Below are 27,199 nucleotides of genomic sequence, written 5' to 3'. Positions count from 1 at the left end.
GAAGAGGCTGGGAATGGAATATTAATGGAAAAAATGGATGCATACTCCATCCTCAAGGCAAAGTCCTGACCTGCTAACCGGTACCAATTCCTTGAACCCTTGTGGGACAGACACACGGGCGATCCCTGTGTCCTGTCTTCAGGAAAAACGTCCTGGATAGTTTCTCACGTCAGGTCCGAGAGGAGGAAAAGGATGGGAGCTAGGTTCGATGGGAGGGTTCCCAGGACCTTAGGATTAAGGTAACGCAGTAGAGTCATCTTCCGATGAGAAGCTGCAATTGTAGGGAAGTTATTATGCTTGGTAGTCACGTGAGTTGCGGCTCGACTGGGTCTAGGGATCGGATCTCTCCTTTTGCTTCATGATGCTCCCCAGAGACGTTTGAGTTGACAGCCCGCTCCACACTAGATTCTAAGCTCTAAGAGGCTGGGGCCATATCTGTCCTGTTGATTGCTCACATCAAGTTCCCTAGCCCAACCCCCATGTCCTAGCAAAGGCCATGCACAGAGGAGGGAACTCGAGTGATACTCGAACAAGTAATTGCTGCCTGCCCAGCTAAGGCTGACAGGGAAAGGATAAAAACCAGGTGCAGACTCCTCCTAGAGGAGATGAATCAAATACGATAGCAAACAACTGCAATCGGAGGCAGCCGGAACTCCCGAGGCTAAAGCTTTTAGACCAGAATGCAGACGTCTCCTGTCTCCTGACAGGTCCTGTTTTAGTATCTTGGTTTTGGAGTCAACAGGAGCAGGGACCTGCACACACTTGGATTCTTGCAGTATGTGGTCAGGTCAAATGCTTCTCTCAAGTCGCCCGCGAAGCCAGGCAACAGCCCCGCCCTACCCGATGCACCCAGACCCCTCCATTTTCCCACATCCACCTGGGGCTCACTTTTCTCCAAGACCTCTGCTCTCCTGACCTCCCTTGGGGTCTGAGTGTCTTGGAATGAGACCAGTTCACTGAGACTGGGAACAGGATCTTGGGGAGGGCCCCCTCTGAGGGTGATGACAGGTAGGACAGACAGGCAGAAAACATAAGTTGAAGTATTTTTGTTTTTTTATATACAGAATACAGGAAAGTTTCTGTAAAGTCTAAAACATTACAATTACTATGTACATTGGTACTACTTGGGGTTGGGGGAAGGGGAGAGGAGGGAGCCAGGGGTGGGAGGAACAGGAGAGAAGTGGCAAGAGAACAAAAAAAGGAGACGAAACAGGTTTACGACAAAAACGTCTTTGCTACAATAGACAATTTGAAGAAAACGCTCTACCACATGTAGTACTGTACAGTTTTTAAAAACATTGAAAAAATGTCATCACTAGATGTATTTACACAAAATCCAAATACACTTTTCCTTATTTGAAATAAAATAGATGGACAGCCAGAAAAAGAATTCATTTCTCATTTGTCCATAATACACAGTAGCTACCTGTAGTGCAACCGCTGCAGAAAGGGAAAATAACTCGGAGGGTGGGAACCACGGAAGTCGGGTGGGTAGCGATCTTTATATTAAATAAAACAATGATATTGTATAGATTTTGCTGTATGAAAACTGTATTTTTTTCTTTTAATATAAAACTATTGTCACTGCCACAAAATAGAACAAGTTTCTGATTATTTTACAACGGCGGGCGAGGGGGAGGGAGCAGGAGGCGGGTGGGGAACGGTTTGGTGTTGGAGGAGGTGTCCAGACCATCGGCCTTCCCCTCCCTGCCCACGCTGTTCCTCAGCTCGGGTCTGCCGCTTTCCCATGAAATGTCGAGTACAAATATATGTGCAAATGCCCCCTAGAACTTGAGAAAAGAAAAAGGATCTTTAAAAAACAGTCAAAAGGTTTTCTTCATTTCATGCAAAGATTGTAGTTGGAGGGTTTCCGGTGGAGTATAGAAAAAACCCGGGCTTGGTTTGTGTACATTTTTGCATTGCAGGAGTCTCGGGTCGGGCGGACGGGCGGGCGACGGGGTAGCCGCCAGTCCTAGGGAACAGAGTTGGAACGCAGCACGGGGCCCTGGTGGGGCTTGAGAGACAGCTTCTCGGCCAAGACCCCATCCTGCAGCAGGCCAGCATCGCCTTTGGGCTGTTTGGTCGCAAACTCAGTGATGCTGAACACAAACTGCAGGCACCCCAGCTTGATGTAGCTGCCGTGGTGCAGTAAGGCCGTGCCCTCCCAGCCGGCCCCACTGCCCCCAATCAAGCTCGAGCTGCTGGCTTTGCAGTTGCAGGGTCTCCGCTGTGGCCCCTGGGCCTGGGAGCTCATCATGGCTGCCTCCTCACTTGGCTCTTCATCCTGTTTCTGGTGCCGGCGGCGCCCTGGGAACAAGGAGGGTGGTCACGGGACAGGAACAGTGAGCAGCCAACCCACCCAAGGCGGTTTGCCAGCGCTGGGCCCTGCACCTCCCCATTCTAACCGCTATGTGACTAGGGCTGAGGGACACCCGGAAAGGGCCAGGGGAGCCTGAAGTCCCCAGGAAGGTGTGTGCCTAGCACTCGCTTCTCTGTGGTCTCCCTGGGCCCGCGAGCAAGGAGAGCCTGGCCGATGGGACCCGGAAGGCAAGAGAGCAGGCCGTCGGCAGAAAGCCAGAGCCACCCTGAGGGGGCCTTAAGAGAACACGTCTGAAAAAATGGCCGGCTTCGTGGCCACAGGCTCCGACTTACTGATGACACTCTGCACTTTGGCAACAATACTGCTTGGGGGGGTTGGCGGGGTCTTCTCAGAGAAGTCACATGAATACAGCACATTGTCCACCGTTGTCCCGTGCTCACTGTAGTTTAACAGCTCATAATGTTTGGTATTCTGAGGAGGAGGAGGGAAGATAAGATGTGTGGTCTGCTGCGTGGGGCCTGGGGCTAAGGGGAGAGAGGACACATGGAGAAGGCTGTGCTGCTCTACCTGGGGAGCTCTCTTTGTTCCCCAGTCAAGCCCCCCTGCCCTGTCTCTTTAGAATGGGGCTCAAGACTCACCTCCTCAGGGAAGCCTACCTTCCTAGTGGCCCTCACCCCCCCCCCCCCCCCCCCCGCTCTCCCACCACTGCTCTACTCTGCCTCCTGGGTCCTGGCTCCTGTAGAAATGCTATTCGCTGGCACAGAGGGCCTGGCTTCCTTCTATGCAGGTCCCCTCCCCTGCTTCCGGGTGGGCTCCCCCCACCCCGCTGAGCCCGTGACCTACCTCAGGAGAAATGGTAGCACCGCTCCTAGGGAGCGTTAGTCACGGCAGGATGCCCTTTCACACCAAGACCCTTCTACTCCAGGAATGACAACGAGCGAAAAGAAGACCTCCCACCTCCCTTCCCCTCACCCAGGGCACTGAACAAAACCCTGGTGCCTGGGAGAGGCCTCAGGCTGTGAGAGTTCTCCCACCCCTTCGCCACCCCTCACCTCATCATAGAATATGCAGGCGTGTTTCCCAGACACGTAGTTACAGTGACCATAGTTTGTAAGGCACACGTCCATGTCAGCTCCTGTAAGGTGGCAGGAGTAGAGGCAAAGGCAGGCAGAGAACAGACGGTAAGGTGTATGCATGGGAAGGTGGGGGGCAGGGAGTTAGCTTCTGGGTGGGCACCGGGAAGACCTCAGGGGGAGACCAGCTCAGGGCCCCTTCCTTGTATATTTGAACAAAAACCAACGTCTTTTCCACTCCCCTTCTGAAGAACAGGTGTCCCTGCCAGCTGATCTCCTTCAGAACATGTGGCTGCTGCCCAGAAGGGAACAGTGAGCTCCTGAAGAGGGTGGGTTATTTCCATGAGGGCACAACATGGGGTGCGGGGCTCATAAATCCTATCTTTGGAAAGAAAGGAAATTTCTAGGCCAAAGGCTAATCTGACTGTCCCTCTGTACAAGATGCAGGACTAACTGAAGGTTATGGGTGTGTGAGCACCATCACTTTTTCAAAGACCTCCAGGGACAAAGTATGTGCCCTCTCCTCCGGTTTTATCTGCTTGTTTAAAATGCCTCACTGAGCAGCAGTCATGGCTGACTTTCCCCTCTCCTGATATCACGCTGGGCCCAAAGCAAAAGGGCTTGAGGCAGGGAAGACAAGCAACCGATAGTCTCCTTTCTTAGTCCCTCTTGCCCAGGTATCTGCTGGGTTAAACCAGTCGGCCCGAGGGAGGGTTTCCCTCACCCCTTCCTGGCCTCCGCGGGAAGGGGTGGTAGTTTCTAGGGCTGACAAGATGCGGTGCCCCCCCCCCCCGCCCCCAGCTGGCTCACCTGTCCCGATGTAGAGGGTTCGATAGCACATGTTCACAGCTCCTCCCAAACCCAAGAGAGGGTAGAACACAGCTCGGGCCTGTACTTCCTTTCTTTGCACTACAAGACAAACACAGGGACAGGATCATTCAGAAACTCAGAACCTGGACCTTTGGCTCACGGTCTAGAGAAAATAATCCCACTAGATGAGTCATCTTTAAAAACTCACCTTGGACACGGGGCTGCTTCAGGGTGGCACTCTCTCCCCCCACCCACAGCATTTCCAACACGGGGTAAGAGAGACCATCTTTGAAAGTGGTCACAGAATTCAAAGATGAAAGTACTTTAAGTTCCTGGGCTGACTGGTTTATCAGGGATATACCAGATGTACTATAGGGAGGCCAAGCAAAACAACAGTAGGCACAGACCAGTGTTTCTCGAACTTTAATGTGCATATGAATCAACTAGAGATCCTGTCAAAATGCAAATTCTGATTCTGTGGGTCAGAAGCGGGGCCTGAGCTCTGCGGCTCAGTAAGGGTTAATGCTCAAAGGAATATCCAAAGCAGTTAATGTCTTGGGAAAAATTTTCAGGAGACTAGCCCAAATGTTACTTTATTCATCATCATCATCATCATCATCATCATTTTTAACGTAAGCTCCACACCCAACATGGGGCTTGAACTCCTGACCCTGAGATCAAGAGTTATATGCTCTACTGACTGAGCCAGCCAGGTGCCCCTAGATCAACTGCTATTCTGCTTCTCACCTTGAACTTGAAAAATTCCCTTTTGGGAAACCTTTGTAACCCAAATATTTGGAAGTAGTTCAGCAGAAAGTGCACCACATATACCCAAAGGCATTCGTAGCTGCTTTGTGTGTCTCAAAGCGGATGAGCACGAAAGTTACAACAGACTTCCCCGAGTCTGACGTGAAAGCTGTGGTTGCGATTTTGTTCCAGCTTTCTGGGAAAAGAAACCACGGCGCTTTATTAAGGCCATCAAAGGCACACATGGAACACTGAGATAGTCAAAGCCCAGACTCCTCAGGAGGGGAGACGGCCGCTCACATGCACAGGGGAGATCTGACGGTGGGCTGCGGCGGCAGGGGTGTGCGTGCGCACCTTCTGTGTGGTGCCCTCCAGAAGCCAGCGGATGTGCCCCGACACTGCCCGGTGAAGCTTGGACCCGGGAGGGGAAAAGCTGATGTATTCTCTGCAAGGCCAGAAACTTGATCAGCTTCTCGTCCAGCATATTTATCTCGATTTCTATTAACCAAAGAGAGAGATTAAAAAAAGCAGCTGAGGAGGAATTGGAATGTGGAAGTAGGTGAGGGTCACAGAGCAAATAGTTAAGCATTTCTAAAATCTAGCCAAGTGATTTTTCTCGAACAGGCGAGAGTACAAAGTGGCCTAAGGATCCAGAGCTCAGCATCTCACTGGCCGTTTGCAGTGAGATGGACCCCAATGCAGCCTGTGCAGATGCCTCTTGCAGTGGGCAGCTTGATTTTAGGTTAAGCAGTCCTAGAAAGGTAGAACAAAATAGACCACCTGCCTGCCTGTGGAGGAGGCCTGGATGCTGGACATGGACGCTTAGATCTGCTACCCACCCTCTCTTCAGAGGTCAGGCTCTGCCTCCATTCTCTTTGACTTTGGGAACAAGGCCCTCCTGGTTTTATTCTGCCTCAAGTAATTCTCTTCTCACAGGTTCAACTTGGTCCCACTCTCCTTTCACCTTGGAGTCTGTATATAAGCATGTGTAGAAGGCAGAGGTGGGAGGGAGCCTTCTTTCTTAACCCACATCCCCAGCCCTCGGAGGTCAGGCATCCCTTCTGTTCCTTTTCTGAAATGAGCTCGAATGCCGCGCAGGGACAGCACCTTCACGCAGCAGCAGCTGGTGGGAGAGCAGCAGCTCACGCACTCACCTCCATTGACATCCATAAATGCTCGCAATGAGTTGGTGAGGTCCACCATGGCAGTAGAGTTGGCTGGGAAAGAGGGTACGGTTAAAGCGCTTCCTATGGATAACGTGCCGGGGCTGACCTTGCCATCTGGGGACGGAGCAGGAAGACTATTACTTACGTCGCCTGAGGGAAACCCACCGGTCTAATCCCCCACTGCCGAGACAGGTCTGGATTTCGGACCCAAGGTGATGTTCCCTTCTTGATTCTCACCCCATAGGCTCTGGAACTCCTAGAGCTAAAAATGTGTGGTGAGCAAGGGCAGATGGAACGACAACGCACCCGGGCACGCAGGAGTCTCCAGAGCATGGAGAACCAGTGAAATCTACTGCTCTGGGAAATGTGGTAGGGTGGCTTTGTTCTCTGGGCCGTGACTACCTCCCTGCTGCCTCCAGTCATTCAACTAAGTGGTGCCTGCCCCTGCGTTTCCTGCCTCCTGAATTTCGACTCACAGGGTGCAAGATCTATCTAGGCTGGTATTTAGAGGTAAACAGAGACAGGAAAAGAGCCTGAGGGTAGGGGCCATCCTGGGACCAGGGGCCCCCATGCAGAGAAGTCACAGTCACCTGGTTACCGAGACTCCCAGCTGACTAGGAGGCCAGCTTCAGTTCAGACGGGAGAGACCACAGGGGGTTCCAGCAGCATCTGAAACCTGGTTCAGATGCTGGGGTCAGCAATCTCGAGGTCCAGAGTGCTGACTGGGGACAGCTGAGAGAGCAGGTCCACACTAGGCCAAGTATGGGTGTAGGGGACTGCCTTTCTGCAAGTGGCCCAAGGGTGAGCTTCTGGGCCGGATCAACCTCTTTGGGCATGCCACTCTGCAGCTATCCTGAAAGGTGGTGTTGCTTTCTAACTCTGCGTTCCCTGGCATGGAAGCTCCTTCAAACCAGGGGGCTCTGAGAATCTGGATCAGGTGTGACCTGGTCTCTGGTGTGGATCATGAAACACGGAGGCCATCACCTAGAACCTCAGGCTGGCCACAGGGGTTCCAGAGATCATGCTGCCTTCCTCTAAGGTGATGGAACAAAACAAGCAGAAGACTAGGCCTGAAATGGGAAGGTGGAGTCAGGAGACCCAGCCGTGGTTCCGATCCTGCCACTGACTCGGTAGGTGACCTAGAGGAAATCACTTAAACTTTCAGAGCCTAAGCAACCCCACCAATAAAACGGGGGACAAGTTAACACATGCTTTCTCCTCTATCACATAAATGGGGAGAGGACAAATAAGACCAAGATCAAAGTCCTCTGAAATATGCACAGGAACGTAAGTGTTTTCTGAAGTTTAACTGCCAGAAATAGCATGAAACTACTCCAAATCACCCCCAGGTTGAGCACCACTCACCTGATGATGGCGCTGGTGAGCAGAATCGTTGGTTGGCTCCTGTGGCCAAGATACCATCTCCTGCTGCTTGGGGGGGAGTGAGCACCCGGGTGGCATTTGGGGGTGAGCCCAGTGGCCTTGAATCTGTCAATGGAGGTCCTATCTGTGATTGGACAGTCTTTCTTTGCAAAGTGCTGGTGTTCTCGATGCTGGCACAAGAGCTGGGAATGGAAGGGGGCAGGCTTGGGACAGGAACCAAACTCCTCTGGGGGCAAGAGCTGGGGCCAGTGGCATTCTCTGTCTTCACAATGATGCCGACGGTGTGGTTCTGAAGCCCCCCAGCCGCTGGTGGCGTGAGGGGCCGGGGCCAGCCTTGCCGGTGGGAGAGGCCTGGTAAGGGGGTGTTGGCGCCTGGAAGTCGCCGGGGGTCCGTGGAATCGGTGGGGTTGCTGTAGAGGTGTGGGCCATTGGCTTTCACCTCTGTGCTCACTGGCCCGTTGGCAGTCCCGCAGGGGGCTTTCTTGGATTTTTCCGCACAGGAACTGCAGCTGATGTCCTCTAGGGCTGGGGGCTGGTGGGGTGGAGAGCAGCTCAGGGAGTTCTGGGAGCTAATCCCCGAGGGGCAGGATAAGGGGCAGTGGGAAGGTGTAGGTGCCTTGTCAGCTGTTTGCAGGGAGGTGGTGATTGAGCTGTCAGTCACAATAACAGGCTTAATATCAGCCTTCTCTGTCTGTTCAGAGTCCCAATGCGAAGGCATCTGCTTAGCAGATAAATGTTTCAATATGCTGCACTGGAGCGCAACAACACTACAGAGCCACTGCAATGGAAGGAGAGGAGAGGAGAGGAGGGTGAGAGGCCTGGGAGGCGCTGGTCCTTCCTGCCCCAGAGGCCAGGGCTACAGCACAGCTGATAAACACTGTTTCCAAGGTCCCACTGCAAATGCCCAGAAAAGGTGTGCTTGACTTCTGATTAAGATTCCATTTCCATTCCCAAGCAAGACTTGTTGGTATACTCAGCAGCCAACACCCTGGTCGGCAGAGCTCACCTTGTGAACCAATATCCAGCAAGTACCCTAAGCAACTGCTGTGTGTCCAGCCCTATCAGCTAACCTCTCTATGGGTCTACTGGTCTCTTTCTGCAAGACAGACTTGCTCATCTCACAGCACACTGGGGGACGGATGGAGAAAAACAGACTGCTTGACTGTATTTCTTTTACTTGCCTCAGAATATCAGCCAGAGGTTCTCTCTGGAATATTCAACCACTGGGGGCTGGAGAGTGGGGGTCGGTGGGATTGCAGAAGATGGGGATGGGAATGGCACTGAGGCTACTTCCAGTAACAGCTGTGGTGAGAAGGAAGGAAGATTGGCTTTGGAATCCCAGCCCTGCCTTCACTCACCTCTTGCTGCTCTGCCTGGGTGGCTAAGTGCTCAGAGTTCAAAAGGTGCGTCTGTGATTCCTCGGGGATCCCGTTGCAGATCAGCTCCCCATCCCGAATGGCCGCGGGTGCAATGAGAGGGGGTGGAAACTGGTACTGAGATTTTATAGCATCGGGAACCTGTTTAGTATAGAAGGAGGAGGAGACGGAGATAGTGCCGACACGTCCAGTTGATTCTGCCTCTTCTGTCTGCGGTGCTGATGCCCGCGGGACCATCGTGCACTCTGGGGTCCACTAAGACAAGGAGGCTCAGTGGGCTGCAACCGCTCTGTGCCTCAGACACACACGCATTAGCTAGAGAAGGCACAGAGCTGGAAACGACAGGCGTGCGCCCCGTCCCCCACCTTCTTCATTCAGGTCTACGGCCCGCAGAAGCCAGAAACCATTGCTCTGGCCTAAAGAAGTGTAGGGCTGACACTGGACACAGCTTCAGAGTGGTACTCTCTAGGCTCTCACTGCTCAGCATCAAGTTTGGGAGAGTAAGCCGTATCTGAGAGGTAAAACGTCAAAGGAGGTCACATTTACAGTGGAAATGCTCAGCACGAAGTCTGGCCTGTGATAAGCACTCAGTCAATGTCAGTTTTCTTCGTCCACTCATTCATGACTCATGAAACAACTGAAGACCTCTTTGTTGTACAAAGACAGAAGACACGTTCTGAATCATGCCATGTAAGGATGAAAGAGCCACACAACAAGCCAAGAGTCATTCATACATTCAACCAACATTTATTGAGTACCTCCTGAGTCTGGACACTGTACCCAGTCCTAGAGATTCAGAGATGAAGAAAACTTAAGCTCTGCCCTCAAGGAGCTCACAGTCTCGTTGGGGGAGATAAACATTACAATACAGTGTAATGGGTCCTAGAATAGAGGCATGGCTAAGGAACTATTAAAAATATGGAGGAGAGTGCTTGTTTCTGTCTGGGGGACAAGGACAGATTTTATAGGAAGGCAGTATTTGAGACTTGGAAGTTGAGAACTTCCAGGCAGACAAAGGGGAAATAAGGGTAGGGGAGCAGCATACAAGGCAAAGAGATGTGGAAGCACATGACGGACTTGGAAAACATTTGGAGAACAGATTTGGTGACCGAGTCCCTATGGAGGATAACAGAAGAACTGAAAACGGTTCCCAGAATTTTGCCTTGAAGGACCGGGTGGAGATTGTGGTCATTCACTGAAACAGGAAATACAAGAGGAAGAGCAGATTTGGAGGCAGAAGACTTTCGGTCTTGGGCAAGTTGAGACTGAAGTGTCTGTGGGATGGGCAGACAGATATGAATCCAGACATGAGGAGAAAATCAAGAGATATGGAATTGAGAGACAGCACCATTAACGGTGGTGGCTGGTGCCATGGGCTTGTCCAAAGTCAGACAGGAATGGGAGGGGGAGGAATGGAGTGGTAGGCAAGCCTAAGGTTGCCCCCCTTGGCGAAGAGTGAAGGGGTTAGCAGGAAGAGGAATCCCTAACACAAAGTTCTTAGCCAATTTTGCTGCCCTGCTCTACATCAACAATGAGGATGGTTCAGGTCAGAGCTGGAACACTGTCCACCACCGTCCTGTGCTACCACAGTCCTCACTTCACTCTCAAATTGTCCAGTACGGAATGCTCAGCAGGCAGCTCTTTCTGCCCACGTGTCCTGTCCCCGTGCTGTAACAAAAATACTTGTCTGCCCTGCAAGGAAAAAAAGGTGCTATTCAGGCAACTCGTGCCCTTGGATTTTCCTCAAGAATAGGGAAAGCTTGGGGCACCCAGGTGGCTCAGCTGGTTGAGCATCTGGCTCTTAATTTCACTCAGGTCATGATGTTATGGTTCAGGACATGAACCCTCGTCTGGTTCTGCACTGACAGTGCAAAGCCTGCCTGGGATTCTCTCCCCACCCCTTCACCCATCTCTGCCCCTCCCCTGCTTGTGCTCTGCTTCCTCTCTCTCTCAAAATAAATAAATAAACATGAAGGGGAGGGGGGAAGAATAGAGAAACCTTTGAAGGGGGAGAGGGCATTGTCAAATAGAATTTTCTCAAGGCTTTCTGGGACTGTTCACTTCAGCCGCCAGGCTCTCTTCCAAATCCACATGGTGAATTACACAGTTTAGTTTACTTTCAGATCTGTTTTACTGAGATATGAGGCATGCCACCTCTATAATACCCCCAACTGAAAACACCTTGATTTAATTTTAGAAACTGGTATTTATATTGAAGTATAAATATTTACACACTTAAGAGATTGTTATACAATTTCCAACAGTTAACATCTTGCTAGCTTGCTAGCGCTGACATCCACTGGAAGTGATGGGAGTGGGGTGAGTGATTTAAAGCGTTGCTGCCACCAAGTGGCCATATATGAGAATTGCTGGTCTCCACTGGCACACAGCACAGCCTGTGTGCAGGATTATTCCAAAAAGAGAAAAATCAAGCTTCTATGTGGGTCCACGGTGTTGGGCTCTCTAGGTTAAATGAATGAGGAAACTGAATGGCTTTTGAGAAACAGCCTCAACACCACCAAATGCTTTTCAATAAAGGAATTTTTTCTGTTGATCTCAGCAGATCTCAGCTAAAGTTGACACTTTAGCAACTGTCAAGTGCATACAAGAATGTCAGATATTATTACGGCAAGGCCACAACTTGGAATATTCGTTATATGTTACCAGCACCTTGGAAAAACAGATTTAACTCTCCTTTAGGCATTTTCCTCTTAAGTTTCTCAGCTGGGATAGCTCCTCCCTTCCACATGGGTCTCTGCTTTATCACCATCACCTTCACCCCGCCAGACAGCTCTTGGAAAGGGGCCACCTCCCAGGAACAGATAGCATGAGTACCAGGCCAGGGGTGGCAATAGCAGAGCACATCCGTCTGGCGGAAGGGGCTAACGAGCACTCATCAGGAGAACTGAAGACTTGCAGAGTTTGGGGTTTGGCCTTGGTAATCCTGACCACCGCCCTCAAGTATTAAAATGTGTGGTCACATTCACCACTTGTTGAGACACCACAGACAAATCTCAGGGCTTCAGTCTCCCTGTCTATAAATTTGGGACCACAATCCTCTGTCTATCCCATGAAAGCAATCAGAGCCCACTCTCCTGCCTGCTCCAGGTTGGGACTCACCTTCAAGCTTCTTCTTTTGACTGACTGGAGCACTCGGCGGTTAGGAGGGTGCTTCTTGTGGATTCGGTTCAGGAAGTCCACTTTGACCACATGCTGCGAAATGGTGTCCTGGAAACGGTCAAACACCTGGCACCGATTGCTCAGCGTCATATTCTTCTGGTTCAGCTAGGGACAAAGCAGACACACTTTTACAATGACCCTCAAAAGGCATCCCCTCCCAACTAACTATCCTCTAGGTCTGAAAAATAGAAGCCCTTGGCCAAATAGGTTCCTTCTGTCAGGGGCTGATACGTCAACACCCCTGTCAGAGGGCTAGGGAACACCGGTAAGACTTTCTCCCTCAGTCCTGCCTGGTCCAGAGAGGGAAAACTGGTATGTTCCTATTCCCTAGAGAGGCTTGAGGGGGACAGGAAATAGGAAATTAGTCACAAGTACCCTTCAAATCCAGCCTGACAGCTCAGACCACCTTTTGCCAGTGGACCCTAACAGAGCACAGGTTTCAGAGGACAGGCGGGGCCTTGGCCCTCGAGACCCAGACTTCCTTTCTAGCAAGGCACTCATTCCCACGGGAAGCAGGACGGTTTCCTATATAGGAGCTTGGCTAACAGCAAGGATCAGCACCAGAATCCTGTGTGTTCTGCTCTATTCCTCTTCCAACATACCAGGGAACATTAGTGAGCCCATCTGGATATCACAGTCCTGCTCTAGAGGAGGAGGAAACCCTGGGCTGCTCTAAGAGGCCGAAGGGAGGGAAGAAAGAATTTTGCGCAGCAGCATACAAAAGGCATATAAAAACTATGCCACTTTCCCTCTAAACTTTAATGCAAAAAAGATCTGCTCAGAAGCTTCATGATTAGTAAGGTAGGAAAAACCCCTAAGTGGCTAAGTAAATAAATTATCTAATTAATAATTTTTCATCTGTTGGAAAGTTGCTCTTTAAGATTCATATTTGGGCGTATAGCTGATGGTAGTTTTTTTCTGGTTTGGCAGGAGGCAAAATGAAACACTCGTAACTGAGCTTGGAGAGAAGCTTCCTCCTACATAAACCTTTCTGAGCAGCGTTAGCCAAATGAAGAGGCCAAAGCAAACGTTTTTGCCCCATGTGTGCAAGTCTATAACCAAGGCTCCTCAGTGCAATGTGAGGAGCACTCTGTCACGCTGAGGGTCAAAAGACATTCCGTGGTCATTACCATCTTATACACAATGTCTTAAGCAATAATCTTTTTAATCTGGAAAGGCTGAACTTATAAGGGAGCTGCTCTTCTGAAGCCCTCACCCATTCAACCTTGTAAACGGCTGTTCTTAGTGCCTAGAAGGAAAGGGCCTAAGCCTAAGCCTCTTTTGGAGATAGCAAACTACAGTTCTGTTTTAGCCCCAGGAAGCGTCTGGAAAATGTACCCAAGACTCCTGGGAGATAAGATAAAAGGACCCTTACACCAGTCATTCATTCAACAACTTACTAACTATCATGCACCATGGTAAGGTGGGGGTCAAAAACTAAAGAGAAGGGGAAGATCCTCATGGGATGCCTAGGACACGTTAGTGTTCAATAAATGGCTGAATGTTTGGAACACTGTTATCCATGTCAATTCTTCAATTCTCCCAAGTTACTGGGATTTGACTGTCTGTCATTCTTGAGATATGAGAATAAACATTTTAGAATTTCTAGTTTGCTCCCTCTAAAAATAAGAGACAGGAAAATACAGAGGCAGCTACCACGAGAACATTTATTCCCATGAGTTGGATCGAATATACGCACCCCCCCCCCCTCCTTCATGGCTATAACATCAACTGCTCAATTCACCATGGAATAAATTTATGTATAAACAATCAAGTCTGCCTGTACAGCTAAAACAAGGCATTGTGGGAAAATGCAAAACGCACAGCTGAGGCATGTCAAAGTGATTGGAACTGAGTAGGATGGTCTGCAGAAATCCGTATTTGAGAGATTACATAGCGAACTCTGGTACAAAGCTGACCTTACTATGCTTTCTACTGAATCAGGCCATGCCCTGGCTGTGCCCAGAGAGAACAGAAGGGACAATGCTGTACTTACCACCACATGTTCGATGTGATTCGGACACATCCATCTGCCCAGGGGCATGGCAGTGAGCGGTGGCTCGAGGCAGTCCATGTGGAACAGGAGGGGGCAATAGTCACACTGGATGAGAGGGGCCACACGGCAGCTCCTGCAAAAAAGAGATGTAGGCCATTTCTGTGGCAAGATGGGAGAATTCAAACCAACCGTGCACTATGGAATAGCCTCTCCTTAATCCTCACAACGTTCTCCCAGGGCCTCCTCCCCCAGTGATCAGTTACACTCAGTTAGGAAGATGGATGAAGTTGGGGGCTACCACCAGGCTCTCCATTATTCTCTAAGAGGAATGTGTCTTGTGGGGAAGTGAATGTTTATTTGGAGTATAGCTAAAGTGGCTGTCAGAGCAGGAATGATCAATGCTCAGTGCCCACAGGGGGAAGACAGCCAACTCCGCTCTGATTTTTCTACTCCTTAAAAGAAAGTAACTACCTTATTTAAAAAAACAAACAAACAAAAAAAAACCCAACAACAAAAAATCCCTCTAGCCCTGTTTCTAGAGTCTTACACTACAGCAAGAAAGGATTTCTCTTCTGCGTGAAGCACCCAGCAAAAATGACACAGGAAGAGTTGTGTTGGGAAATAATTCTGTGATGTATTCATGTATATGCACAGTTCAAGGGAGGGGCTTCAGCAAGTAACTATGATATTCCCTGGGTCCCTGAGATGCACTGGAGCCTCAGTCTGGGCCTGGCTCAGAGTTCTTTCTGCTGCCCTACTATCTAGTTCCCTATAGCTTTTGTTGTGGAACCTTTCTTTCTTTCTTTCCTTTTTTTGGGAACATTTCTTTTTGATGGCTATTTTCTCCTGCTATCCTGCCCTTCTAAGATACCCAGGCCAGTAAGTCCAGCGTCAGTAATTGAAGCAGCTGGTTCCCGTCACTGAGGAGATCCTTTTTGAAGGAAACCAGTGTCTCAGGGAAGCTACAACTGGGGCAGCCTGGAGGCTTTTGGAAGTCATCCAGTCTGATGCATGTTAGCTACCATGGATACTTGTACTGCTTTTAAACTCATCTTTGGTGATTTAAAAAGTTATTTGCCCTTTCCAGGGACCTGTGTCTCTGCTGGCCACGGTTCCTCTTGCTAGCTAGTCAAAATATCTCACGCTTCTGTTTAAGTCCAACCCCTCCTATTCGAGCCTCTATAAACACAGTCTACAGTACTTAAGGGAATTTGCTGTGAAGACAGTCAAGGCTCTGGTCAATTAGTCACTCAGTCTCTGTACTCATACCATCAGAATATGGGTTATCCCCATTTAACAGACAGAGTTTGGGAGAGATGATGGAAGAGAGAAAAAACCTCATTTGCTGAATATGGGGAAGAGTCCTTAGTATGGACGAAAAATACCTGTTACATGTGAAGCATACTTTGACTGGTAAGGGAACAAGACCATTGTGATCTAACTCATGCTGTGTCTTCTTAACATTTTTTCCCGTGGTTTCCTCCTTTCTTCTCCTCTTGCTAGAACCTAGAAGAGAAATTAATGGTGCTGAACTCTCTTGGATGCAGAGTTCCTAGTCTGGGATATGGAAACAACAATAAGTGAAAGGAACAGATCTCCGTAAGAGCATGTGCCACAGCCTAGACACGGGTCTCTTTCTGAGACCCCCTCGGCTGGTTTCAAATGAGAAAAAAGAATAGGAAGGGAGGAAAAGGAACACTGAGACATAAATCAGAACTATGGTCTGAAGTCACCTGTTCTGTGGCAGAAACACATCTATGTTTTGCAAACATGAAGTGGTCAGAAGCTTAGGTTGTTAGATACTGCAACCTAAGAAATACACATGCCCGAGTCAAATGGTCAACAAAGACTGTTCTGTGGAGGTGGCTGAAGAAAAGACTATAATTTTACTGCATTTTTATAGAAATCAGAAAAGTTTTGATTCTATATACCTCCTGCTGACTGAACAGCATTCTTAAGCCTGCCAATTTCACTTTCTCTGGGAAAAAGAAAATAACATCCAGAAGCTTTGTGGCATCAAGTAGAAGACATGATTAAAGGGGGAAAAAAAGGGCAATTTGGTAACATTTTATCAAACTATAAATGCATAGTTGTAACCCAGCAATTCGAACAGTAGGAATTTACCCTACAGATACACAATGTTATATTTACAGAATTATTTGAAGAAGCATCTATAATAACAGAAGATCAGGAACAACCTGAATGTCCATTAATAGGAGATCAGTGAAATAAATTATGTCATGTCTATATGATAGACTATTATGCAACCATTAATAAAAACTGAGGAATGTCTACATTAATATGGAAAGATCTCTAGAGCATACTGTGAGGTGAAAAAAGCAAGATGCAGACCAGTATACCAAATAAGCTATTTAAAGGGAAAATACTGAGCATATTATATTTCTTTGCTTATATACGCACAAAGAAATTCCAGAAGGAGATACACAAGAACCAAACAGTGGTTATCTGAGAGGGATATGAAGGTAGAGATCAGGCAAATGGCAGGCAGGGGTGGAAGGGCAATTTTTCATTTTAAGCCTTTTTATATTTTTCGGCTTTTGAACCATGTGAATATATTACCTATATTTTTAAAAAGGGGATACCTTGAAGGGCAGAAAATAGAAAACTGAATAAGCACGGTCAAGGCTAAAACCTTCAAAGATGTCCAGGAAGAACAAAGAACAGGAACATGAGAGTGGCTACTCGCCCGGTGATCCCACAGGCAGCACTGCCCTCTGGCTGGACAGTAGTCTTTTGGGGCAGCTGGGGTGGGGGGCGGGGACGTGACACTTTGGCTAACCTGGTAGTGCAGTGGTACAAGTCAGTTCATTGGGCAACTGAAATTGGGTGGGGTTCCGCTCCATGGCGGCAGCGATCAGCAGCTCAAAGGGCCGCCTTAGCTGGGGCTGCACATAGTCCGGCTCAGCTGCCACTGGCTCCTCGTCCACGTCAATGATGTCCTCGTCGACATCATTCTGCTCAGAGGTGGGGGTCTCTGTGCTGGCGTTGGATGTGGGCGTGCCAGGCCGGCTGGCTCTCCTCTCCAGGATCCGGGCGTGGGCAATGGCCTTGAGTTCAGTTTTGCTGGCTGATCTGTCCAACAAGTCGGTATCACTGCTGGGAGATGTAGTCCGTTTGCCGGATTTGTCCACCAGTCCATTGACGTGGCCCAGCTCCTTTTTCTGCTCTCGTTTCTGTGCAAATGAACAGGTAGGCCCATCACATAAAGTACCACAAAACAGAAAGAGATGGATACTACAAAGACCACTAGCCAAAATTATGAAATTCTCCAACATGTTACAGACTCATCCACCTGGGGACTTGGAACACGGGTCTGTCCAAGTTGACAAAACTACAGCTGAACTAAACTAAAGCTGGCGAAACTGCAGCAGAGAATCACCAGACAGCAGGGAAAGTTAGAAACAATTACGCACATTTATCACACATCATTTACTTGAAGTCATCGTTTGATGCACACCATCTCTATACAAAGTACAGGGGTAAAGGGATTAAAAGTTACCACAGCGAGAATAAATTTAGTGAGGCTAAGGGAGAACGGTGAGAAAAATATAGCAGGACTCAACATCACTGTAGTTTGCCATGGAGCATCCTGACCTCCTGAATGGGTTTAAGAATTTTGCTCAAAATAAAGTCTGCAAAAGCAAAGGTAAGATAGGCAAACAGAGGTCCCTGTCCAGGGAGGTTGGGTGCTGACAGGGAAAGTAACTACACTGCAAGGTGGTGGGGTTGTGTGTGGAAGGTAGCCACCCAGCGACCACAGTGTCTGAGAATGGTGGCTTTCAGTATTTCAAGTTTTACTAGGACTCTGGAAAGGACACTTCTTCAAATGGGAATGTGGGGAAATGGAAAAAGACTATATTTATTCAGTAGGACTGGACGACTGGTATTACATTTTCCTCTAGGACTCCAAAGAGCAGTCCAATGAAGGTTTAACACTGGTCTCTAATCAGGAGACCCGGGATCTGTCCCAGTTCTGCCACTGATTGCTTATGACCCTGGATGACTCAGGTTGGTGGGCAGGAGTTTCCCTGTCTGTAAAGTAAGACTAGTAAAACCTTTCTTCTCCTCCTTTCAAAGATATGGTGGAGACAGAGGGTGACATATGTGAAAGGGATGGCTGAGTCGGGGGAAGATCTAGCCTCCACTAGGAACAGGACCTGAACATCAAAGGTTAATGAGGCCCAAAGGATGAATCATTTCAGTCCACTTCAGCGTAACTACAGGAGGCCAAAGAGGGATAGAGGTAGTGGTGGTGGAAAAGGCAGATTTGGCACTGGTAGGCAAAAAAGCCCATTTGAGAGCATGTCACTGTGGCATTTCGGGGAAAGCACACTATGTTAGAAAAAGGCTACTGTAATCCCTGTCAAGCAGCTCTGTTTCTAGAAAACTGATGAAGAGGCAATAGAAATTTGGAGTAAGACAATTTGGCTCTGTTAATTCTTTTGAGTCCTCATTCTACATTTGTAAGCCTCAGTTTCTTCCTTTCTAAAATGGAGGTACTATCACCGGCACCCCAAACGACTGCATGGATCAAATGAGAGAACACATGTAAAATACCCAGCATTTGACGGGCACTAAAATAATGTTAGTTCTTCTTCTCCACCCTCTTTTCCTGGTTTTACTTTTTCTTTCACGTCCAGTTTCTGGAGTGGCAGGTTTCTGAAAGGCCTCCTGGCTGGTAGGTGCTTCTAACTGGCTCTGCTCTAACCTAACTGGGGATGCACAGGGAGAGATGCGGACAGGTGGTTAGGCTGGAGGACAGCCTGGTTTGTGGACTTCAGGGGCAATCAAACCATAGCTGGGGCTAACTGGCTGACTTGGCCTTGCCTTGCCTTTTAATAAGAACCCGTGTGCAGATGTTGAAAAATAAAAGTCTGTTTACCTTCTTAAAGGCTGAAAACTGTTACACACATAAACCACAATCTCTGAATCATCTCATCCTGTTTCTGCAACCAAGGAAATCATCATTCATTGTGACATCATGTTCAGGGGCCAGGAAAACAGAAGTGATGTCACAACAAAGGCAAGTTGCTTGGTGTGCGATTAGTGTGGAGGGAGGGAAGGGGATGGTTTACAGTTCATAGACAGATTCTAATTCACAGCCTCTAATTTGAGGATTGGGTCTCTCATATTCTGACTGGAAAAACAGCTACTTCCTTTTTTGATAAAGAGGAATTTAGCTTTTGCACGCCACAAAAGTTCTCAAAGTAGAAAATCATGTTCTCAAAGCCAGTACTGAACTATCAAAGCCAAGGGAAGGGGAGCTAAAGAGAGATTAGGCAACCTGGGGTACAAAAGGCTTCCGAGTACTCTCCCACACACCCAGCCAAGCCTTATTTGCCTTGGGGTGAGGGGCATCCTTCTTCCATCAAGCTGGAGAAGCAGCCTTGCTTTTCTTCAGCTATTTTCAGTCAGGGATAGAACTGCCACATTCAGGCCATTTTTCAGGAGGTCTACAACTCCTCAGTCTACTCCTGTCACTAGTGAATGAACATGGCTCAATAAATTAACACACCTCTTCTGCCCATTTCAGCAGCCCATGTTTGGATTTTAGGCCCTACTGGATTCCAAACAGTCACCATGGGGAGAGTGAGGGTGATTCCAGGGCTGGAAAAGACAAGAAGAAGGGACGAAAATGCCTTCAGGGCCAGGCCGTCTTAGCTCTAGAATATCAGTGCTCTAGATCTGGCATTCTGAGCAAAGCCTTCAGAAAGCGCCATTATTACCTTTCGGCGAACAGTGCACCGGTGACACATCCACTCCCCAGGAGGCAACATCTCTTCACTCAGTGGAGGATTACTGTGGGGAAAAGACAAGGGCAAGACTAAGTACTAACCTTTGATGCAGCAGGAAAAAGCCTAGGTAGGTCTGGCACAGAGCTACCTGTCCCTCGACTCCTATTCTGGCCCGTCCTGTAGCACTGCCAGGGCTCTTTCTCTCATCTTTCAAGATGCTAACGTGGCATCGTTTACAATAACCTAAAGAGTGAGGACCTACTCCCACATCTTAGGAAGAGAAGCCAAATCCAGAGCTCTCAACATTGGGCTTTACAGAGAAAGACAGAAGTAGTCTGGAGCCTTGAGAATCATCCCCCAACTATATCATGCTAACAGAATCATTGATAGGTTCTCTACAGTCTTCAAAGTTTGTCGGTATAAGTCTAAGCTCTTTCATCTGCAATTCAAAGCCCTGTGTAGCACGGTCCCATTCTACCTTCCCAGGACCCTTTCAGGTACGCTTTCGCCAGGTCAAATTGAAGACTTGATATTTCTTTCTCTAGAGCCCTTTCCCACTAGAACGCTATGCCTCTTAAACCCTATTAATCCTGTAAGGCTTAATTAAAGATGGCTGCAAATTGTTTGCTATTCCTACCATCTAAAGGTAGGCCATTTCCTTCCTCTTGAATTAGGCTTGCCTTGTGACTTGTATTGACTAGTAGAACGCAGCAGAGGTGACCTATGTTGTAACTTCTGAGGCTGGCTCTTAAGAGACCTGCAGATTCCATTTTTTCATGTTTGGAATGTTCCATCTCAGGGCCCTGCTCTCACGCCAAGAGGCCACACTCAGGAGAGTTAAGGCGCTCCAATTAACAGCTTCCTCTGAATTCCAAGCCAAAAGCCAGCATGAATTACTGCTATGTGACTAAGCTGTCTTAGATCATGCCAGCTTAGTAGAGCTTCTAAAGTACTGTGGTCCCAGACAACACAATGCTGAACAGAAAAACCACCCAGCTGAGCTAAGTCACCACATGGACTTGTGAGAGAGAATAACCAGTGTCTGTTTTAAGCCACTGAGTTTTGGGTAGTTTGTTACACAGCAACATGTAACTGAGTACAGCTCCTCCATGTGCTCTGCCTGGATTACTGGGACCTCCTGGATATGTGGATTGTATGATTTAGTTCTCTTTTGCGACTTCTCATGTTTTCCCTTGTGTGGCAGTTCTCGCTCTTTTTTTTTAATGTTTATTTTTGAGAGAGAGAGAAAGAGACAGAGAGAACATGAGCAGGGGAGGGGCAGAGAAAGAGGGAGACAGAGAATCTGAAGCAGGTTCCAGCCTCTGAGCTCTCTCTCAGCACAGAGCCCAATGCGGGGCTCAAACCCATGAACCGTGAGATCATGACCTGAGCTGAAGTCGGATGCTTAACCAACGGAGTCACCCAGGCACCTCCTCTTTTTTCCTTTCTTAAGTTTTATTTAAGTAATCTCTACACCCAAAGTGTGGCTTGAACTCACAACCCCAAGATCAAGAGTTGCACACTCTTCTGACCCAGCCAGGCGCCCCGTTCTTTCTTTTCCCTTTTCTTTTCTTCTTTTCTTTCTTTCTCTATCCATCCATCCATCCATCCATCCATCCGTATATCCAATTTTTTTCTTTAGTGTTTGTTTATTTTTGGGAGAGAGAGAGAGAGCAGGAAAGGGGCAGACAGAGAGGGAGACACAGAATCTGAAGCAGGCTCCAGGCTCCGAGCTATCAGCACAGAGCCTGACGCGGGGCTCGAACTCAGGGACCATGAGATCAGGACCTGAGCCGAAGTCAGATGCTTAACCAACTGAGCCACCCAGGCACCCCCATCCAATTTTTAAAAAGTTAAGCTCTATGCCCAATGCGAGGCTTGAACTCACATCCCTGAGATCAAGAGTCACATGCTATACTGACTGAGTATAGCCCCTCTTATTTTTTTCATTAGAGGGACCAAGACAAGGACTAAATCTCTTCCCACCTTGTAGCTTTATAATACAGAGGTTGTGCATACAGTAGTCACTCAGTCAATACTGAATCAAAATTAGAGCTGTATAGGGCTGGCCTTACTGAACCTCCAGATCATTGATTTCCACTGAAGTTACACCAAGAACCATATGTATGAGACTTTATTAAATTCTTGAGAGAGTCACATTTCTAAGTCTGTACAGTAGCAGTTCTCAAAGTGTGGTTCCCAGATCAGAAGCAAGCATCAGTGTCATCAGGGAACTTATTAGCAAAGAAACACAAATTCTGAGACCTCACTTCAGGCCTACAGAATCAGAAATTCTGTTATGGAGAATGAGGATACATTTATGCTAAAGAAATACTTATATCTGGTTCCTAGCAGTCAGAAGGGAGTTTTTCATCCAAAAAAAAAAAAAAAAGAAATACTAAAAAAATAATTGAGGGCTGAATATATAAGGACTCTTCTTGAAGTCCCAAGGCTTAATATTATGCTGCTCTACTGTTTCTATCTACAAGAGCACTTGGCTTGGCAAATTTTCCTAGCTTCTGCTTTGCCACGCTTCCCTGGAGACCTGAATATACATGTCAGGATATCCACTAAGTCCTCACAGCTCTTTGCTTCCTTTCCTCCCTGTTTCATTGGTGGACTCTCAGGAGATCCTTAGTAGGATGCAGAAAACCTGGAGGCATACTGGCCTGTTGTGACAGGTTTTCAAGCCCTAGAGGACCATAGGTGAATGTCACCTGTAAAGTCTTCCCTAGTTCTCACCAATGGATTTCTGCATAGCCTACATCCAAACTAATGAAATGTATGCATGTAATTTGCAAAGGCTTACAGACTCTGCTATGCTTCAGCAACCATCATATTAAAATTAACCCTGAAAAGGCTGTCACTTCTGATTCTGTTTTTCATCATTTCTTTTCATCTGCCCATTTGGCTTTGTACCAAGATACTCTTTACCAAACATGTAAAGCAGAGAAGGGCAAGGCAAGGTGGTTTGAATTGAGACCTTTTACTAAGATGTAAATGGCTTCCTGGCCACCCTTCATGATTCCCTCAATCTAGCCCCAACCCCTATTGGCAGAATGAGTTATTGAAAACACAATTCTGATCATAGCACCCTCCTTATTAAAAAGCCCTTCAGTATCACCCCTACCCTATCCATTATAGGATAAAGTTCAAACTCCTCAGTATTGTAGGTTAAGACCCTTGTGGCCAGAATCCTGCCTCTTTCTCTAGCTTCATTAACCTGGTGGCTCCCCACACAGTCCATATACCCTTTCTTTAGTCTGTGTGTCTGTTCATTTTGGAGCTGCTACTTACAACCACAAAAGCTGGCCCTTCCCTCATTCCTTCACCCAGTGGATTCTTTATCTTTTGGGGCTCAAGTCAGATATTACACCTCCAGGACGCCTTCTCTGGCAGCCCCTGATTCCCTATAGCACTTCTGTACCACACTGTACTGAAACTATTATGCACTGGAACCCCCTTCTCTATGCTTTATTTACCTTTGTACCTCCACACTCTGCGAGGTGCCTGGCATACACAAAGTACTCAATAAAGCTTTAGAGAACTGGTGAACACTGGGGCATCTGGGTGGCTCAGTTGCTTGCACATCCGACTCTTGATTTCAGCTCAGGTCATGATCTCACAGTTTATGAGTTCGAGCCCCACATTGGGCTCTGCACGGCCAGTGTGGAGCCTGCTTGGGATCCTCTCTCCCTCTCTATCTGCCCTTCCCCTGCTCACACTCTCTCTCAAGTAAATACACACACACACACACACACACACACACACAGAACTGGGGAATACTAAAATAGGCTTCTAGGAAGCAAATGAGGCAAAGCAATGCAGTTAGGCAGGCACTTGTTTTTGGTGGTTAAATCGCACACAAAATAATTTGTTTTCTAAGTCACGAAATGGTAAGATATCAAAGTCAAAGTCCACACTTGCAAACCAACCTGACTCATTTAAATCCTCTTTAAACAATTTGGTTTCTTGGTTCTTTTTCTTAACACAGGGGTAAATTACTTAAAGTCTGTATTAAGGGGCTCTTAAAAGTAGCTCCTGGTTGGTTTCTAAAGGATTGATTTTAGAGATACCAACTTTAAGAACACTTGTTTCTCAGAATTCTAGATTATGGGCACAGGCTCCTCTTGTCTGCACTAAAGTGTGTGATAAGGGCTGTGAGTTTAGGGAATAGTACAGAGAAGTCAGAATGTTATTTCCAGGATGAGCACAGAACATTTAAAAGTGAGACCTTGTTGAGATTTTTGCTGCTTTCTCAAAGACAGAATGCGCATCTTGAAATAAACTTGAAAATGTGGCATCTTTTTAAATGTTTGTTTATTTATTTTGAAAGCAAGAGAGAGGGAGAGAGTGCACGAGTCATGTCAGGGATGGGTAGAGAGGGAATGCTAAGCAGGCTCCAGGCTGTCAGCACAGAGCTGGACTCAGGACTAGATCCCACGAACTGTGAGATGATGACCTGAGCCTGAGCTGAAATCAAGAGTCGGCTGCTTAACCGACTGAGCTATCCAGGTGCCCCGAAAATGTGCTATCTTGAGAGAAGGCAGTAATATATGATAGGATGGATAGGGAAGGAAAGTCTATGTTTCTAGAAAATGAACATCACAGGTACACCCGGAATACAGAAACTGCCCACGATAAAGCTTTCTCATGACAATGTTTCCTCTTTGCCCCTAGTAATTCCTTTCAAGCTAATATTTAGAAGGCAGTTTTTCAACTCAAATATCTAGAGCAAAAGGGATTCATGAAATGGATCCAGGAAAGACAGACTGTCACTGGAGTAATAAGCTCAGGAACTAGTTCCGAAAGAGGCTGTTGTGCAGACAGACTGGTTTGATTCGCTATCAGAAATTTTGCCAACAGGGAGAGGATTCCAGGGAGAAAGGAGATTCTGCAGCTTCAAGACACTCATGTACATAACACATTCTGGAGACTTCCCCATCTCAGCTGCCCATCTTAAAGCTCTTTCTCCCATAAGAATGGTGTTCCCATAAGTTTAGTGTGCAACTTTGAAACGATTACACGCCTACCAGAGTCTTTAAATCAGGGTATGTCTGTCAAGAAAAACAAGGCTTTGTCTCAGCTCCCGCTCATCCCTATATATCAACGAAGACAAGGTGCTCAGAGCCATTCTCTATAAAAGGAAATCGTTAAAAGTTAAAAGTCAGGTAATGTTGGAAATGCTCTATTAGAGTTTCTGCTGTGCAGCAGTGAAAACCATGAGGACACTATAATGAGCTGGTACTGCCTGTAAAGACATCAGTATGCTTCCTAGTCACTAAAGCTCAGAAACAGCAGAGTGACAATCTCATCTTATGTCTACATAGCATATTACAGTTCACAAAGTGTTTTCACAGATGCTCTTATTTGATCTTCACCAGCACACTGTGACAATTCTTATTCCTGTCATACAGGTGAGGAAATGGACTCATCTTAAGCCATGGAGCCAGTTAAGTTGCAGAATTAGAACTCGAATCAGTTTCCTGGTTCTTTCAAATCTTGAGCCCAAGCTGTTTGTAAAAAACCTTTGGTAGTTCTCTTATTTCTGGGGAACACAGTGGAATATTCGCTAAAATATCTTCCTCAACCCTCAAGGTCGAGCATTTCCTTCGACATCAGTCAATATTTATTGAGTTCCCACTGCTTACTAACCAATGCCACGCTGGAGGTACCACACTGGAGGAGGGACAAGTGGTTATTATCTACCCCACCAAGAAACAAACTACTCTCCTTTGGGGAGAGAGGACCAAAGTCATTTGTCCTCTCAAGCATTTAATGGACAATCATTTTATGCTAGGCAATGTGCTAAGTGGTGAAATTTCAGACATGGTCCCTGCTCTCAGGGATCACAGGCTAGAACATCATGAAAAGAACAGTTGACAATGAGACCACATACAATCGAATACACCCTGATCCTTGCCACACAAAGCTATGTAAGACTTAACTGTGCACAGATGCCAGACTCAAAGAGCCCCAGAAATTTGGTTATTTGGTACCTGAAGGTGGCAGTGACCTTTTCCCTACTCTTTTTCCATAATTCACAACTATTCAGCAAGTGGTAAGTCAGTCAGTGATCCTTTAAAGACGGCAAAGTTAAGGATCTTGAGGGGTTCAGGAGGAAACTATAGTTTTGGAAGCAGGTGTATTTCTGTATTTTGAAAAACTACCTGAAAGAAGGAAAGTTCTGGAAGGGAGGACATTTTCCTGGCAATGGGTGTTTTATGTCCATCTAGAACCCAATAGCATATGAACCTTTAGATTCCTTCTGAGAACTGTCCAAGTCATAGAAAGGAAGGTGAGCCCCAGAATGTACACAAGCTGGCTTGTCTTGGAAAACTGGTAGCTCTTTAAAGAGTGCCCTGTGGACAGAGCTTTTGCAGAATATCCATCTTCACTGCTTTGGAGGTTTCCTCCCAGATCATTTGTTAAAAAGCCCTGGCCCAGGGGTGCCTGGGTGGCTTAGTAGGTTAAGTGTCCAACTTCAGCTCAGGTCATGATCTCATGGTTAGTGAGTTTGAGCCCCACATCAGTCTCTGTGCTGACAGTGTGGGTCTGCATGCGATTCTCTCTCCCTTCTCTCTCTGCCCTTCCCCCACTTGCTTTCTCAAAAAGTAAATAATAAACTTAGGAATAAAAAAACCCAAAAAACCAAAAAAACAAAAAAAAAAAACCCTGGCCTGGGGCACCTGGGTGGCTCAGTCCATTAAGCATCTGACTCTTGATTTCATCTGACTCTTGATTTCGGCTCAGGTCATGACCTCATGGTTTGTGAGACTGAGCCCTGTGCCAGGCTCAATCTCTCCCTCTCTCAAAAATAAATACAACTTTAAAAAAACTCTATTTCTGGAGTCCTCAAAGAGAAAACCACAAACTTGCACCCCTCAGCTAACTGTAATGCCTGCATTGATAGACCTCTCCATGTCAAAGATTCAAAGCCCAGAGCCAGATGATCCCAACTCACAGCCAAAGGATGAAGTCCAGTTTTAATTTAGAATGCCTCTTTCATTCACTAATGAGGCTGCAGCCCACCACTGCAGGTGGAAGACGTTAGTTGTCATGGTTCTTGGCTCTCTAATTAAGAGGATCTATTTCAAGTCATATACCAGTGTGGCTGATCTGAGTCTAACCTCACTCATCTCCCCCACCTATTAATACATATGAACCTGCACGATATTAACATTTACTTCAGATTTAGTCGCCACCAATGGGACCTGTTGCTCCACAGCTCTGCGTTAATTATCCATCCAGCGCAAGCAGTTTTTCAATATGGAACTGGAAAGGAGAAGGGGGAGGGGAACAAGAGAACAAAGGGAGGAGGGGAGAGGTGGAGAGAGAGAGAGAGGGAGACAAGGAAGCAGAAAGACTGCCTTTTATTTCAGAGACCCATTT

The 27,199-nt window shown here is 47.4% G+C and overlaps 1 protein-coding gene across 5 annotated transcripts in view; it reads right to left on the bottom strand.

Moving 5' to 3' along the window:
* Window positions 1-1,031: 1,031 nt before the first annotated feature.
* The window catches only part of LOC125916970 (PHD finger protein 12), a 41,630-nt gene continuing 15,462 nt past the window's right edge, over window positions 1,032-27,199 (bottom strand). For 2 of the 5 annotated variants that reach the window (XM_049623225.1, XM_049623227.1), the window contains exons 3-15: window positions 19,799-19,871; window positions 16,852-17,245; window positions 15,437-15,557; window positions 14,052-14,184; window positions 11,996-12,160; window positions 8,858-9,016; window positions 7,482-8,277; window positions 6,105-6,230; window positions 5,251-5,448; window positions 4,204-4,302; window positions 3,373-3,455; window positions 2,653-2,791; window positions 1,032-2,307 (exon numbers count right to left, since the gene is read on the bottom strand). In XM_049623225.1, coding sequence (XP_049479182.1) covers window positions 1,973-2,307; window positions 2,653-2,791; window positions 3,373-3,455; window positions 4,204-4,302; window positions 5,251-5,448; window positions 6,105-6,230; window positions 7,482-8,277; window positions 8,858-9,016; window positions 11,996-12,160; window positions 14,052-14,184; window positions 15,437-15,557; window positions 16,852-17,245; window positions 19,799-19,871 — 2,821 coding nt within the window. In that variant the 3' untranslated portion in view covers window positions 1,032-1,972. Of the gene's footprint in view, window positions 2,308-2,652; window positions 2,845-3,372; window positions 3,456-4,203; window positions 4,303-5,250; window positions 5,449-6,104; window positions 6,231-7,481; window positions 8,278-8,857; window positions 9,017-11,995; window positions 12,161-14,051; window positions 14,185-15,436; window positions 15,558-16,851; window positions 17,246-19,798; window positions 19,872-27,199 lie in introns of those variants that run through there. The other 3 variants (XM_049623228.1, XM_049623226.1, XM_049623229.1) reach the window with 2 other exon arrangements.

This window comes from Panthera uncia, unplaced genomic scaffold (genome assembly GCF_023721935.1).
Source record: "Panthera uncia isolate 11264 unplaced genomic scaffold, Puncia_PCG_1.0 HiC_scaffold_1369, whole genome shotgun sequence".
Taxonomy (NCBI): Eukaryota; Metazoa; Chordata; class Mammalia; order Carnivora; family Felidae; genus Panthera; species Panthera uncia.
The sequence above is the reverse complement of the archived record's forward strand: the minus strand, read 5'-3'. Positions and strand labels throughout refer to the sequence as shown.